The sequence below is a fragment of the Scardinius erythrophthalmus genome, assembly GCF_964197995.2.
Source record: "Scardinius erythrophthalmus genome assembly, chromosome: 20".
In the NCBI taxonomy this organism is placed as follows: Eukaryota; Metazoa; Chordata; class Actinopteri; order Cypriniformes; family Leuciscidae; genus Scardinius; species Scardinius erythrophthalmus.
The window spans coordinates 9366425-9384752 of NC_138240.1; the positions used below are offsets into that span (position 1 = coordinate 9366425).

The following is an 18328-nucleotide window of genomic DNA, read 5'->3' on the forward strand; positions in this document are numbered from 1 at the left end:
GAGCAAAACTTTGATTATTATATAGGATATTCTGTATAACAGTCCTAATTTTAGTGTGACACACTCCATAAGTTTAAATACTCTTTACTATACCCTTTTTCTTTTTACTAAAAAAATTGCAATCTTTTAGCACCGCCCTGATGAATATATTTATATTTATTTTTATTTTTATTTTTATTTTTATTTTTATATTTATATTTATATTTATATTATATTTATTTTTTTATTTTTTTTTTTATTTATATTTATATTTATATTTATTTTTATTTTTATTTTTTTTTTATTTTTTTATTTTTTAATATATATATATATATATATATATATATATATATATATATATATATATATATATATATATATATATATATATATATATATATATATATATATATATATATATATATATATATATATATATTAGGGCTGTCAAACGATTAATCGCGATTAATCGCATCCAAAATAAAAGTTTGTGTTTACATCATTTATGTCTGTGTACGGTGTATAATTATTTTCTATATATAAATACACACACATGCATCTATATTTAAGAAAATGAATTATTTATATATAAAATATTTATATATAATATAAATTATATATAATATAAATATATATATACACAGTATATACATGCAAATATTTCTTAAATATATACATGCATGTGTATGTATTTATATATAGAAAATAATTATACACCGTACACACACATGTATTATGTAAAAACAAACTTTTATTTTGGATGCGATTAATCGTTTGACAGCCCTAATATATGAGGACATTAGTGAGGACATTTTGGCCGGTCCTCACTTTCTGAGACCCCTTTAAAGGACTGTTAGAGGGTCAAGACTTGGTTTTAGGGATAAGGTTATAATTAGGTTAAGGGTCGGTTTAGGATAAGGGTTCGGGTTAGGCACTTACTTGTGATGGGTAAGGTTAGGGTAAGCGGCTAGAGATTGCATTGTGTCAATGAATGTCCTCATAAACAAGTGAGTGAGTGAGTGAGTGAGTGAGTGTGCATGCGTGCGTACATACTATAATATAACATCCACAATATAAATGTAAAATAAAATTTAAAAATACCAAAAAGATTTCCCCTCTTATTTTTTAAAATGTTGTTAAATATCTTAAAAAAATTACACAAAGGGTATGTAAACTAATGAAAAAAAAAAGTGTGAACTTGTGAGCACAACTGTATTTACCTAATCTCCATTACAGCAACATAACTTTAAATTACCACTAGACCCAAGAGGGGACATTAATATATTGTTTCAGGTGTCAACGATTTCACCCTGGAGTTCAGATCACGTCTCCCTTTAAAACCCTACAGTAAATTAGCCTTGTAAATGAGTGTTGATTTGTGAATGGTGGTGTTGATGGTTATTGGACTGGAGGTTTCACACTCAGTGAGCTTGCAGTCTTGGGATCAACAAAAACCATCAGTACTGCTTTGGCTCAGAACAGCCACACACGGCCAAATCTGTAGATATTGCTCTACGGGTAATAATACTTGGCAGATATTTATTACTTCCTTACATTATAAACCTCCAACCCACATGCATTACGCACCACGATGGTGATTAATCAAAAGTAGGACATGTTTCCACACTGGGGAGTAATGCCCATAAGCAGGAGTGAGACATATTCTGTAGAAACCAGGCCTGAGGACTGGGAGGTGCTGCTGGGAAAAGCAACCATTGCGTAGTGCAATTCTGACTTCAGATCGGATTAAAGGTGAGCTGTGAGATCAGGTTCAGCGCTCTCTTGACAATTAGGTCACACAGTGGCCATATCGAGTCCTACAATCACATGACGGACACATCAGACAGGTTACACTGCCAACTTGAAATACAAACTTTTTTGTACACCGGCTAAAGAAAGAAAGAATGTTTGTGAGACACATACACGTACTCATAATGTAGCGATCAACAAAGCGATCGACATTCTGTGATCCAGCAAATAAAGGTGCGTGTGTGTTTAGCTGGAAGCAGAACCGAAACATGATCGTTCTGACAACGACAGTGTCGTCTTCTCTGAAACTCTATAGTCGCTGCTAAGTCAGTCAGTGACTGCACAGTATAAAATACATGTTATTTGAAATCTTACATAAATGGTATAAAATATATAATATGTTGCTGTTAGGGATGTTTAAACAAACAAAGCAATGTATATATAATATATGTGATATTCAGTTCATCTTTAAGGGTTGAAGTACAAATTTTAAACAAGATTCAGACCGACTCAACCAGATTGAGAAAAAATGGTCTCAACAGTTTATTGCAAACAATTTTGGGAACTAGAGAATTAAATCAAATGATGACAAAACATCAGATTTGTGGAAAAGGCTTTGCTGTGTAAATGCAGCCTAACAAGCCTTGTTATTATATCAATAAAACAACATTAACAAGAAAAAACGCATAAGATTAAGGGAATCATAAGCAGTGAGGGACAAGTCTACCCTACCTTTAAACATTTACCGGTAAGATGTATTTTAGTAGGCAGTTATGAATATGGACACGTCATATTTCAGTTATCAAGTGCACAGAACTAGACACGTCGCTGTTAAATTACTCGTTTGCGAACACGAACAATAATCAGGCACTCCAACACCGCGAGTGCAAGATAATGATTTGATTGGTTCAAAGAAACAGACAGACAGAGACAAAGAGATGAAGGGAGTGAAAAAAAAAAAAAAAAAACGAGAGCTGGCGAGCGGGGAATTCTGTTTGGTCTGGTAGGCTTTGCTGCTAAACAAAGCATGTCGAGGAGTATCCGGCCCTCCCTCATTACTGGAACAGACATCCAGCGGTCCATTTTCTGCTCTCTTTCTCCAAGTCTGTTCCAATAAAGCCTAAAAAGCACCACTCCCTCCCTGGACTCAGTGGACTAGACAAAACAACCCAAACCTTCACTGCACTGTATGCCCAAGAGATAATAAAACAGAACCGTAAACCAGTAAAACAACCATTATTCCTGATACAGAGTGCTGACTTTTCTTTAGAAATCAAACCAATGGCTCATACAGTGCTTTCACAACAAACATAGAAAGTGAAGACATCTGTGCTTCACATTCCTGTGCATAAATATCACTGGATCAGCCCAAAATAAGGCTACAGGCTAGCATGACTCAACCAGACAGACTATGAGGAGCAGCAACTTTAGCATCTCCAACACTACTACATTTAACATTAGCTTCCCAAGCTACCAAGATAAAGTAGCTACTATACTGAAGCTGTAAAGGGGCATATATCTTTAAATACATTACATAACTAACAAAGGATAAATCGATTGATGGATAGTCCAACTTCACACAAAGCGGACTGTTGTGTACAGCATTCAAGTTTTAAATCATGCTGTAATCAAACTTGTTTTGCATGTTAACACCAAATGTGTTATGGGAGCAGACATTTTCAGCACCTGCTTTGCACTCCGGGGCAATCAACTCTATCTTTTTCTGTCTCACACACACCGTTTGTCCTTTTCTTAGCAGTGAGTGGGCTGAGGAGGTGGACGCTTGTCTGAGCGCAGGAAGGTTAAACAAACAGCTGTTTGAGTGCTACCAAGTCGGCGGTGCAGAAATGGTCTGTACCAGCTCAGCACAAAATCAAGGTCTCCATTACCAAACAGGAAGAACACACTCACCACACATACATGTACAGGTATATACACAAATACATATTTTATACACACACACACACACACACACACACACACACACACACACACACACACACACACACACACACACACACACACACACACACACACACACACACACACACACACACACACACACACACACACACACACACACACACACACACACACACACACACACACACACACACACACACACACACACACACACAAAATAAAAGTGTGTTTCCTTAATATAGATGTGTGTATATTTATATAGTTGTGTGTGTGTACATGTGTATGTGTATGTGTATATACACACACATACTGTATGTATGTGTATGTACACATATACATACACACACATACTGTATATACACACACATACATAGCTTCTTAAAGGAGAACTCCAGTCAATTTTAACATTGAGCTCATTTTTTTGTAAATTTGGAGTGCTGTCAATACAGAGAACAACGACAAAAATCGGTGTTGCCTACACCGAGTTATCCTCTTTTTAAAATTTGCACCCTGTTGACTTCAATGGGGCAAGTTTTAAACCTGCTTTTAGCCTCTTAACATCCTTGATGTGTCATTACAAGTGCACAGCTAATGTGAGTGATTCCTTCAGAGTGATCACGGGTGAATCTGACTGCAGTAGATGTGAAAGATAATAAAAATGTTTATTCAGCCAGTGCACATACCTGTATTTACATCCTGTTTTCAGTCGAAGTCCATAGTAATTGATTGTCGAGTTCGGGCACATGATCGTACGTACTAAACCTATGCGTGTGAACTCGACAATCGATTACTGTGGACTTCGACTGAAAACAGGATGTAAATACAGGTATGTGCGCTGGCTGAAATAACATCATTTTTATTAATATCTTTCACATCTACTGCAGTCAGATTCACCCGTGATCACTCTGAAGGAATCACTCACATGGCTGGGCACTTGTAATGACACATCAAGGATGTTAAGAGGCTAAAAGCAGGTTTAAAACTTGCCCCATTGAAGTCAACAGGGTGCAAATTTTAAAAAGAGGATAACTCGGTGTAGGCAACACCGATTTTTGTCGTTGTTCTCTGTATTGACAGCACTCCAAATTTACAAAAAAATGAGCTCAATGTTAAAATTGACCAGAGTTCTCCTTTAAGCAGTGTGACACAAAAATTACATTCAGACCACACACTATTTAGATACACAAGCACTCAGACAATTTCAGCAGTGCCAGACTGAGGGGAATTTGGTTACAGGGAAAACATAACTACTTGTTTATGCTGGTGAATCCTAAGTTAAGTGTTGTTTTCTATTTGTAAATCACAAGATTCTCATGAAATGGATGTTTTGCATTTCTTTAAAGTGTGCTGTGTGTTAAGTTACACAGATTCAGGTCACTAAATGGTTAAATGTTTGGTCTCTGACACTTAAAAAGCTGCAGGCCCGTTTCTTCACACTTTGCAGACGTTTATCTCCTATGAATGGTTCATTGTGCGCACTGCATGGGTTTCCCCACATTGAAAATCAACACCTTTCGTCAAATAGGCTACTTCTTTTATAAGAAATTAGTATATCAACCATGCTAAAGCTCTCCTTCTGTCCCGCTTTAGTTCAGTCATTGTCTGTTCTCACACAAGCTTTATGGGAGTTTATGGTTTATTTGTTTTAGCATCATTGGCGTGAGTAGCTGGTGTAGTGGTAAAGACCTGAGCTGATAACTGAAAGGTTGCAGGTTTGAACCCATAAACATTTGATCCATCCTACGAGAAGATGCCATAACTAATGTTCACACAAATGAGAGCCATGTTGTAAGTGACAGAAATACAGCCTATTAAATATCTCATACTGAACTTTGGTATCAACCCAAGATGCATTGAAAGCATGGGCAAAAAAGTAACGTTTAAAAAAAAAAAATAATTCCAGTGGACAAACAACTCCTGAAAACATGGGTTGTAAAAATTGTGACCCAGGACCCTAACACAGTATGAAACTCTGTACTAAATGAAAATCCATCATATAAAAGTGTTATATTATTTTAATTTTATTATAATATTATTTCACTTTCCGCTCACGTTTTTTCAAAAGATATAGTAATTAGTTACTCAGGAGACAAAAGTATCAGTGCAGAGAGTGCGATATAAAACTATGTAAATACCACTAATGAACAGAATATTTTTATTATGTGTCAATCAAGCGGTAATTTTGCAAAAAGTGTGAAAATATTTAATCGTATTTAGGGTGCATATAATGCTAGACAAAATAGTCTGCCATTTATTCCAAAAATGTTTGAAATGTATTTTACAACATCATAAATCATTTACACATCATGCTATTAAACACAATGCATCATTTTAGATGTGGTGGAAATGTTTATGAAGTATTATCTGAAAGACTACCAGGCCAAAAGTGTCCATAGCTTAAAAAAAAAAAGAAGTGTGTTTGTCAGAGAAAGTGAGACAGGTAAAGTGAGGGTAAGGACTTTAGGATTGAGTATGTCCACTTAAGATGAGCTGTCAGGCTACTAGGTGACGTGATCCATGTCAGAGGGCAGAGAAAGCAGCCTGTTAGCTCGAGCTACAGCACGATAAACAGAGAATCAATTGATGAGTGAGCAGTGTAGAAACCACAACACCTTTTAGGCTAAAGGAAACCTCCATTATTTCTACTGTTGGCTCCTGCACAGTCTTTCTCTCTCACAGACGTGCTTATCTCACCACGTCCAGCCCCACACGCATGAGTCAGCAAATGCTGTCAGCTGCTTTCCAAACTACCAGGAAGACCTCATATACACGTCTCTTCATCACTCCTTCAGGATCACTTCCCGTTTCAATCGGATGCACCCTACAGCACCAAAACACTAACAGGTTATCTTTACTGTTCAGTCACACAGACCAGAGTGGATCCGGCTATTATTCTGAAATAGAGCCGTTCTCATCTGTTTAGTCTCTGTCTGAGACACAGGGTGTGAAACTAGGCTAACTCTACTGAGCTCCTTACACAATTGTGCTAATGCTTCTTAACATAGCAGCTAAAGAAAGCCAGGAACCACGAGAGCTTTGATAAGATATCAACCGCTAAAGAAAACCTAAATGGAAATGTTTAACGGAAAAACTAAATAAATATACTTAACCGTTCAAGAGCAATTGAAATCAAAAGTGAGAGTAAAGACAATTTATAATGTTACAAATAATTATATTTCAAACAAATGCTGTTCTTTTGAATTTCCTGTAAAAAAAAAGAAAAAAAAGCAGCACAGCCGTTTTCAACACTGATAATAATAAGAAATGTTTATTATTTGAAGGATCATGTGACACAGGTAAGCCCTCACAGGAATAAATTAATTAAAAAATATATTAAGATAGAAAACAGGAATTTCAATTGTAATATTTCAAATTACCATTATTTTATCAAATGAAAGCCGACCTGGTGAGCATAAGAAACTTCTTCCAAAAAGCATTAAAAAAAATCTTACCGACTCAAATTTTTAATGGTACTGTACATTCTTTCACATACAATGGGGTCCAAAATTCTAAGACCGTCTTAAAAATAAGGCATTTTATTTTTCCCATGCATTAAATAAAGTATGATACTGTAAAATGTATTTAACTTTTTCCCAATTCAACTTTTCATTCAAATTGAAAAGCTAATCTAACAAGTTGTGAAAAACATAAGATTTAGAGTGCAAATCAGAACTGTTAGAACAGCTTAAAAATCTATTTTAACATTGCCGCTTCATTTTCTGACTTCTAACACATAGTTCTCCATTTCTGCACACAGTTAATGTGGCATATTATAAGAGAAACCTTAAAGTTCCCCATAAAATGAAAGTTCTGCATTTATTCACCCTCATGCCATTACAAACCTTTATGACTTACATTCTTCTGTGGACCAGACAGGGAACTACACTGCGACCAAAATGGTCGCATATGCGACCTTTTGAAATGCCATTGCGACCCTAATTTTGAATGGGTCGCAAATGTATCACTGATTATTTTTGTACCTGTTTTAGGCAATATGCTATGATTTACTATGAGCATTTATTAAAACAGAAATGTGTATTTTAAGAATAGGCCTACGTTTTATAACGTGCTCTGCGCATTCAAAACTTCAGCCCCACGACTGTTAAGTTACTTAGATTAAAACGTAGCCTGTATCAGTGCTGCACGTCTATGGTGCTGCGCGAGCGGCTCTCTCTCTCTCTCTCTCTCACAAACACGGACGCGCGCACACACTGGGGCGCTGTAAAGGGGGGGTAATTAAACGATGACGATTCTCGGGGCCCACGACTAAAAGGGGGCCCAGAGAAGCCCCCAATAAAATTGTGGTGCTAAAAAAAAAAATTGATAGTAAAAATTATTAACTTTAAATTATTCTATTTGCTGTTTCCTGGTGTCAAAAAAATGTATTTGTTTAGGAAACACAAACGTCCATGTGCCCCTCTCCCCCTCTCGATTATCATAAAATGGTTCAGTCCGCCCAAATTGTATCCAGGCAACACAAACAGCTTGACTTCACTTATAGCGCCGGTGTGATGAAGTATCATAGAACCGAACGGTTCGTTGTACTATTTGCGTTGCGCGTGGCAAGCGCGCTCATAATGTAAGAGACGCCGGCGCGACCACAACATTGTCCAACATCAAATGTGCAAACGTAATGTAAGCGGAACGAAACTGGGCTACTCGTTATTGTGTGGTTGAAGGACCGCTTATCAGTTTGGACCAGTGCAGCGCGAGCGATCTTGATCAAGCGACACTGTTACACAGCGGTAATAAGAGATCCAGTCAAGGGCGTAACTTTGGGTCTACCATTGGGGGGGTTAAACTCGCTGCATATTTATTAATTTATTTATTGAATAATTTTCTTGTGTAAAAGGTAATTTGCCGTTCCTGTTTTAGAAATACATTGTGATACTTTTACTGATTTAGGCTACTTAACGTAAATGCAGTTGTTCACTTGACTATTTATGCCATAATGACACAGTGTTTAAGCACTAGCCAGCAGTGGCAGCTTCCAATTAATTGATTTTTTGTGTGTTCAATATCTTATAAAAAAAAAACTAAAAAAAAAAAAAAACTTAAAGATTAATCAATTGCATCACTGTATTGGCACCTACATGCAGCAAATGTATTATGCACAATTCAACTCTCAATATTACAATATAGGGTGGCACACTGGAGTGCAGCTTGCACCTTTATTCTGAACAGATTTCACATATTGGTGGGCATCACCAAAACTCACCATCCACTAACAAAATCTTTAAGTTTATCTGTTAAAATGTATTTTATTAACATCACATTTTAAAAACTTAACATCAAATAACAGCATTAAAAACTTTCAAAGAGAGAAAATGAAAGTGCAATTATATTATCACTTTGCATGAAATAAGACTCAAAAGTAGATAAAAAAAAATTGTGTTTGCATTTAGCCTCTGATAACATCAAATTCAGAAACTGGGAAAGTGTGGACTAGTTGTGCTTTGATTCATTTTGTCACTTTGCAAACTGCAAAAAGAACAAAAAAATTATAAAAAAATAAAAATAATGATAATAATCTCAAATTGAGCCGGAGGTGGTAAATTCCTAATAATTTACGTATTTTTGTTTTTAGGTATTTTAAGATAACTTACCTAAAATACGTTGCGCATACAACTAACGCGATCGTTATAAAGGTGTTTAAACAACAAAACACATCCACTTGCACATATTTGACAATCGGAATATCAGATATATCCTGCTATAGCTAACAAATTTGTGAAATTTTGAATAAAAAGAAATAAAAGCAGATCATCAGTCATTCATTCAGCGCTATTGTGGCTGCGGTGTGGACAAGCAATGAATGACGCGTCTCCATGGGAACCATAAAGTGATAGCCTAGCTACTACTTTTAAACTTACGTGTAAAAAGGTTCAGCAAGGCTTACATTTAAATGTGTCTTTGTTTTGTTTTGAGTGTATGGTCAATAAATAAAGGAATTAAAAAGATGGGCACAAAACCTGTTTGTCGCGCCCCATTTGTCATGTCTCTATTCCCCCCCAGCAGTGGGCCGCGCACGCGCCCGCGCCTCACACTTTGAGAAACGCACCTCCGTTTGGTCAGGATTTTTCCTCTTTTTGGCTGGTGTCGACCATAGACTGTAAAAAATGGTGTCGACCAACAATGAAAAATCGTTGTCTGGCTGCCTTTCAGTGTCCTTTTTCATCTTTCCATCCGTTAGCATGCACCGTCAGCTTTCTCCAACCATTCATCCCAGCGACTGCGCAATATAGTGAACAAACTTGGTAGAGAAAGCGGGTTGGGTAATACCAAGTAGTCGGCGGTGCGGTGGGCGGGAAGTACATTACAGATTATTTAAAATATGATACTATCTTTCTTGCTGGCAAATGAAATAAAGAAAACGAACAAAAGTATTCATTCGGAATATTTCATATTTATTTTAATATGGGGGGGGGGGGGGGTTATATTAGCTGGATCAGATTTTTGGGGGGGTCATAACCCCCGTAACCCCCGTGCAAATTACGCGCATGGATCCAGTAAATAAATCATTTGAATTCGCCACAGAAGTAATAACATCGCTGTGAGATCTAGTGAGAAACATTCACATTTCTCCGTTATTAACGGATCAAACAGCGCTGACGTGGAAACCTGGAAGAAACATTGTGCCATGAATGAACTATCCAGAGTCCACAGATCTGCAACATTCACCATGGATTTACTGTAGTAACACTAACTGCAACCATGGAAGTTTGGCAGGAATAGTAGGCTAATGGCTTCAAGTAACATTACGTCGGTTTTATTTTGACATTATGAATACAATTGCTGCCCTCAAATGTTAATCTGAACTAAAAATAGACCTTTGTTTATAACTACTACAATATTAGGTTACATTTCATTTTTTCCAAGGAGCTGTTTTGTTTATGCTCCTAAGAAGAGTCTATTATAGCTCCATCATTGGTCAAAGTGTGTTAGTTTTAATAAATAAAATAATAATAATAATAATAAAATTCTCTGGCATTTATTTCTTTTTGCTGTATCGAAAACGTACCAAAGCGTGACACAAGTGTATCGTACTGAACCGAACCGTGAATTTTGTGAACCGTTACACCCCTACTATCTATATCTCTCTTACCTATCTGTCTACCCCTCTGAAGCAATGGTTGAAGCAATTTGAATGCTGAGAAATTTTACTAAGATGATTTGAAAAGTTAGTTTATCTGTTTATTGTTATGAATGTTTGATATTTACCAAAAACATCACTTTGCAGTGTGTTGTTGAATGAGTTTTTGTATAATAAATTTATTTTTAATTAAAACATTTGTTAGTAATAGTCATTATTGGGATTTGATCTGGTGTTTTACGACTGCATAATGGGTGCGATGTAGGTCTTAATTTTCATTAAAGTGGTCTTAAAAAGGTCTTAAAAAAGTCTTAAATTTGGGGTGATCAAACCTGGGGAAACCCTGGAAAGAGGCAAAGGGTCGACAGTATGTTACCTAATATTTCACAAATAAAGGTGGGTTTGTAAGTTGGCCTAAATTGTTAGTGGACCGCCCGTGACAATGATCGTAGCCTACGGCACTTTTCTGTGCATACGCACGCTTTGTACATGAGGCCCCAGGTCTCTAAGGTAGCATTTTTCGACAAGTTAGCACGTTTCGATAGAGCAGGGTGCAGCGGGTGCACGGCTTTGCCTCACATACATACAAATATAAATATGATTTTATGTAAATTAATATGAAAAAAGTCTCAGCTGTGTTGGGGGCCCTGTCAAGATTCTTTTCATGGGGCCCAAAATCCTTAGCAGCGCCCCTGCGCACACAGATAGAGAAGATAATTGTAAAATGAAAATTGACGGGCTATAGTTTACATTTAGTATTTAACGTTTTATATTTTAACGTGTTCTAACGTGTGCGTTCCTCAGCGCGTACATGTGAAGCTCACATGCACTAAAAGCCTGTCTACCAGCGCCTGGATAGCTACTGGACTAAGTTATCTTTCGAGTCGTATTGTGCTTATACTGTTAAATACACACAATGTTTACATAAACAAAGTCGGTTATGTCTAAAGTGAAAGAAAACTTGAGAAAAATGAGTAAATCTGCTTGTCAAATGCGTGTATACTAGACGCTTTGCGCGCAACTCTTAAAGAGACAGTAGCAATAGTAAACACGCTGCCGCTTGTCCTTAAAGGGATAGTTCACCCAAAAATAAAAAAATATCTCATCATTAACGCACTCTAATGTTGTTCCAAACCTGTATTAATTTCCTTCTAATATTTTTCTAATATTAATATTTTGAAGAATGTGGCTATCCAGTAGCTGGTCCCCATTGACTTCCATAGGAGAAAAGTCACAGGAGTACATCAACTGTTTGGTTACCCATATTCTTCCGAATATCTTTTATTTTCAACAGAAGAAAGAAACTTATTCGAGTTTAAAACATCTTGAGAGAGTAAATTATGACAATTTGAATTTTTAGGAGAACTATTTAACGTTAATAAAATAAGTATCAACGTATAATTTATACAGTGAAGTCTATTTTGTTTTATTTTCATATTTGTTAATTTAATTACTTTCTTCAATGCTACTGTTAAATACATTTACTGAAGCTGAAAACATAAAACACTGTTTATTTAATTTGTATATTAAGTTGTGTATGTGTAATGTGTATCTTTGATCTTAATATTTAATAACAAAGAAAATAATGACAAATATTTTTATCTTTGCCCCTGTCTGCCATTTTTTAATATATGTTTTGTTACCTAAGGCTTTGTTTTTAAAATATGGACATTAGTTTGGCTGTAATGCTCAGTCACAAAATAGTAAAACCAACATAAAAAATAATCGTGATAAAATTGTGAAACGATATTTTTGCCATATCGCCCAACCCTAATTGGAATAATAAATTAAGTATCCTATCTTAATTGTACACAATGTTCCTGTTATTTTTTTTTTTTTTTTACTGTTTTATGCCATAACAGCAATATTAATATCGGTTATTATCTGTATCGACCACAATTTTCACATCGGTGCATCACTACTTAAGAGTTCAGGAGTCTGCCCATCTGTGCCCATAGCTTGTTGAAATCCATTTAGCAGAAAATCTATCCCATTCCCAACCAATGTTAAAGAAAACAAGAAGGCATGTGGTTTAAAAGATGGCAAGTAAAATAAAAAGCACATCTGTATGTAATAGTTTCATTATTGTTCATTATTATCCAGAGCGGCTTACTTTAAATAATTTGTGCGACCAAATCATGTTTTGCGCCAGTAACTGAAAAAGTTAGTAGCGCAAGTGCCACCAGTGGAAAAGGTTAGTGTAGTTCCCTGCCAGACCAGTTATTTTGAAATGTCTCAGTGTTTTTTGTCCATACAATGAAAGTTAATGGGGTCCAATGTTATTTCAGACCCTAAAGCCTATGGACAAAACAAGCTAAAATATAATATCTGAAGAAAGAAAGTCATACAGGTTTGGAATGACACGAGGGTGAATAAATTATGACAAAATTTTAATTTTGGGGGGAACTATCTATGTAGCAGATCACGACTTGGATGGCTTCGTTGTGTTTGTGTTCTGAAAGTAGTAACATCAAAGTGTTCTTGCAAGTTTTTGAAGGCTTATGAATGAGGCCATTAAAACGGCTTTTACAACTATTTACTACTGCACACTAAAGAACCCTTTATAACTTTATAAAAATAAGCAGAACAGATTCTGTACATACTTGAGAGCATAGGCAGCCCATTCTAGCTCCCTGCCTGAGACTCTGGGGGGAAAAAACGTCAAGCATTCTTGGCAGGCGACGCAAAAATGTGCTGAGATTGGGAATGATTTGGGTTCTCAAGGGGGCCGTGCAAACAGACCTCCTGTCTGTCCAGCATTCCGACAATAGGCCAAAGCGTGCCATCGGAATATTGCACAGAGCAGCAGTGGCGTTAACAAACGCTGGGTGAATTCAGCACAGCGCTGTCTTCTTTTGCTCTTTATTTCACACCCTTGTCTGATCTTGCACCCAAGAGACTCGATAACTTCACAAAACAGAAAGCCGAGCATGGTTTTTGCTGGTGTTCAGCAGAAAGGTGCGTCTTCTTGAAAGACACAGCAGCCCAGTAACACATTTACCCTTTCATGTTTGCATTTCAACCCTGGAGATGATGATGTGAGAGAATGGATGCTGTTTCTACCCATATAACATATGAACTCATTGTATGGAGTGCAAATAAAGAATTATCGTAGAAAATAAAGCAGCAGCCACTGGAAAAGATTAAGATTAGATGTCTACACTCTTAAAAAAATAAAAGTGTCAAAAAGGGGTTTGACAGTTATGCCATTGAAAAAACATTTTGGGGTTTTAAAAGAACCATTTTTTTCTTAGTGTGGACATTTTGATAATCTGAAGAACATTTTTCACTTTTGTGCAGTGGAAAGGTTTTATGGATGTGTTAAAGGTTCTTCATGAAACCATAGGTGCCTAGCCTGGGAAAACCCAGACAACTTCCGGCAAATTTAGATTTGCTCTGCAAGTAAGTCTGGCAAAGAGCTCATTCAAGTCCATTTCCCCACGCCGAGAAATCAAGGCACCAATCAGAAACGTTGCACATGACGGGCTTTACACATGACGATCGCTCTGATTGGTGCTAGGTCTAGCCTATCCAGAGGCATTTAAGCGACGTCCACTCCGACATCCGTTGGTGAAGCACACCAACTTTTAAATGCATTATTATATTCAAATTGCAAACACATGAGAACAGTCTCCATGAAAGACCCACTGGCAGATGAACGTGTTACTACATTTCTCTCCGAAAACGGTAGGAAATTAAATTAGATTTAATAGAGGATTTTAACTGTGACAAGATGATTGACAGGGCAGTTTACATGACGGGATGCACGCGACAGATCCGTCCAATAAAGATGACGGAGTAGTCTGTCCCAAAGTTGCCTACTTTTTTGCTACACATTCAAAAGTAAATACATTTTCTTCACAAAAAGAGTACATATGGCATACATTTTCTTCACAAAAAGAGTACATATGGCGTAGTGCAACCATAGACTGTAAAAAAATAGTGTAACATAGGCGAATTGGGACGCAGCATATGGCTTTACACATGACGATCTCTGATTGGTTTTAGGAGTTTTAGGTCTATCCAATTGTGCCCAGAGGCATTTGAGCGACGTCCGTTGGTGACGCCCCTTTGGAAAAGAGTTATTAAAGGAGCTTTGCCAGACCATATCTCAGTTACTACTGAGAATGGTCTGGTTTTAACCAGGCTAATAGGTGCCAATAAAGGACGTTAATTTTAAGGGTGTAAGATAAGATGCAAATGACACAAAACAAGTGTGATAACTCTTCTGCAATCATTATAGATGCAACACTACCTAGAAATGTTTTATAAACCTGTATGTATAAGCTACTTTATAAACTGTGGTTCTCCTTTGAATCAATTTCCTGGCCCAACAGCACATTCAGGCTGTTTCTAGACAACTATGTGGACTATGTGCAGAACGCTGTTAGTACAGCTGAAAAGCGCAAGGAACGTCCCACCCTCTGCTTTCATTGGCTAGTTGCTTCCACTCTGTGCCAATCATCATCTAGATAATCCAGCCAAAATTGAAACCAAGATTGGAGAGGAAGTTCTAAACTTCTGGAGGAAGGTTTTGCATAAGATGATTTATAACAGTTACATCACAGTAGTTGAGGAAATTACTGCATGATCGTTTGAGATGCATATCTGATTATCATTTGGAACCTAATGGGTCGATGGCGATTTGCTAATGGGGAAGCACAGTTTGTTGGTATCTTTTTTTAAAGCAGATAAGATCAATACACAACAAAGAGGATGTAACAGCCACAGCAGCAAACATGACTAAAATACAACCGAGCTCAGACATCCTCTCAGCTTAATGCACAAACATTATAAACCATGTTGCTTCTTAAAAAACACAGCGACAGTACATAAAATGTTTGTTTACACGATTATTCGTTTCAATATGGCCCAACACAAAGCCATCCAGCCAAACCCAGTTCCCATAGAAGTTAAAACGTGTTGACACGTGATGAATGCGTTCCATTTAAACAAAGTAATATGAAACATGACATCATTTTAAACAGCATGATCTCATGACTTGAACTCAAACTGATATCAGTGTGGAAAATCCCCAAAAGCAATGGTTCCCAACCCTTTTGACTCCATGCAGAACAATGTTGGAAGGCTGACTCATTGTCTTATTTGAAATATTTTAAGCCATCTTGTGGCCCCTATGGAGGTTTGCAGAGACACCAGCTAGGTTGCCCTAGTACAGATATCCCAAACCAGGGGTATGTGTACAACAAGGGTATGTGGCAAGACTTCAATTAAAATACATATAAAAATGCTAATAGATGAATTTGTTTTATTATTTTTTTTGTGTGGGGCACTAAAAAAAGGACACAAACGGGTTGAGGAACACTACCCGGGAGAACAACATCGCAATGACGTCACAAATGCAAACAAAGCGCGTCACAATTAGAATTGTTACTTTGTCGCAATAAAGCTGGCGCTGGTGAATCAACGCGCCACGGAGGCAGCAGTAAAGATGAAATGACAGGCTGTCCATCTGTTTGGACGGTCGGACGTGAATTGTAGGCCAAGTTTATGTCGAACAAAGAGGATTTAGTATTGCACACTGTCTAGAGCGAAATTACACAGATGAAGCTCCTGCTGCAGCCTGGTGTTACACAGACAACCTATACATCACATTACACTAGAGTGCATTTGATATTTCACATTATCAATATAGCAGTGTGAATGTTTATATTAAAAAGCATGAGCGTGCATGAGAAATGTGCTAGCCGAAAGGAAAGTTTCTTTGTTTATTCTAAAGGCTTTTCATAAGCTTACCTGATATGGAGGTGGCGGTTCCTGATCCGGATCGTTGGCGTCACCGAAACTGGCCCTGTCTGACTGGGATTCGTGGAGCAAGGAGATATCATCCGAAGTGGGAGATTTCAGACAATTCCCCATCTCCTTTCCAAACTCCTTGTTATCTAAATGTTGAAATCCTGCCTATCTCTTCCTGTCCGCCCTTAATCACTCCAACCGGACTTCTGTCCTTTTAAACAGAATGACTAAACGTCTATCATTCATTTAAAATGATCCGATCACCATTCGAGATCCTGACGGAGAAAAACAAACCATTGTCGACACACAAAGAACCCTGGAAAAAAGTGTTATACACGGATATGAAACGATGCTTTTATAAACACACACACAGTTTAACCCTGTCAAATACGTATATTTGCCCTAAAACCGTGTTATGTAGTGTTGTCCTTTTCTCCTCGTCTCAACCGTAAACACTGGTTAGCCTACAACGGGTAATTTCTACAATATCAAATATGCGCTCGCTCTCAATGGCGACTCAGGCAATGTTGCCTTTCAGGCAGTCACTTTAAGTCCCGCCTCCGTGCTGTATGGACCAATCAGCGGGTTTCTTCTTTAGTAAGGAAGTTATTAGTGGTTATTCGTCACCCAATCATATTGCCGACTTAGAACACCAACAACAAGGGGGTTTAAAGGCTGTAAACTTAACCGCATTAGGCCGCTTTAAAGGCATATTTCACTCGAAATCAAAAATGCTGTCATTATTACTTAACCTCATATTGTTGTGAAAATACATGCCTTTATTTTTTTCGTGGAACAAAAAAAAGAAAAAGAAGATATTAGACAGAATATTAGACAGTCCCTTCACAATTCACTTGCATTGGAGGTAAAAGGTTGAAACAAATAGTGACCACTGTTGGGGAAAGTTACTTTTAAAAGCAATGCGTTACAACGCTGGAAGGTTACATGATAATGACAACATGGTGACTGTAGCAAGTCCGAATTACATTCATACATACTCCACACATACAATACAGAACATATTTTTTTAGCAGTCGCGAATTTATTGCATATTCAAAAATAGTACCTACTTGAGAGTTATGCGATTTGGGAAGCAGCCTCTTCAGGATTTTTTTTTTTTTTTTTTAAACGTGACTTTTATCTTAAGCAATTTTTGACTACTATGGTTGAATTGGTTCATCAAAGGTCAGCAGCAAAGACATTGGTTAATAAAGTAAGATTCAATGCATAACGTATATACATATTTATCATTTAATTATTGAAGGTTTATGTAATATTCTGAGTTTGCAATTCACAGTTTTTACTTATTTCAAGGAATACTGAATCTGTTTTTGTGCAATCAAGATAAGTATGCATGCTCACATTTAGTCTAGAACTAAAATAACCATCATATTTATACAGAGCACACAACGCCTCTGCACTCCCGATTTCTCTCAACATTGGGACAGGTGAGGTGTTAGTCAATACATGGGAAAATGAAGTAACTTGTGTTACTTATTTAAAAAATATATTTTGTTTAAAATTTAAAAGTAATGTGTTACTTTACGTGTTACTTTACTAGTTACTTGATAAAAAAGTAATCTGATTACATAACTCACATTACTTGTAATGCGTTACTACCCCCAACACTTATAGTGATTATATAGTCCTGACTCCCTAAAATTCTGCATATCTCCTTTTATGCTCCAGCGAAAAATAAAATTATACAGCATATTCAACATAATTTACTCATTTACATGACCTTATGTAAACGAGTCAATGGTTATTTCATTTTTGAGTGAACTATCCCTTTAACAATGAAACATTTGGTCCCACTTTATATTAAGT

General features: G+C 36.8%; 1 protein-coding gene across 3 annotated transcripts in view; it reads right to left on the bottom strand.

Moving 5' to 3' along the window:
- The window catches only part of rnf11b (ring finger protein 11b), a 19953-nt gene extending 2883 nt beyond the window's left edge, over positions 1-17070 (bottom strand). The window contains exons 1-2 of one of the 3 annotated variants that reach the window (XM_081348731.1): positions 16903-17045; positions 16502-16776 (exon numbers count right to left, since the gene is read on the bottom strand). In XM_081348731.1, the coding sequence (XP_081204857.1) occupies positions 16502-16624 (123 nt within the window). In that variant the 5' untranslated portion in view covers positions 16625-16776; positions 16903-17045. Of the gene's footprint in view, positions 1-16501; positions 16777-16872 lie in introns of all 3 variants that reach the window. The other 2 variants (XM_081348729.1, XM_081348730.1) reach the window with 2 other exon arrangements.
- Between the last annotated feature and the right edge of the window lie 1258 nt (positions 17071-18328).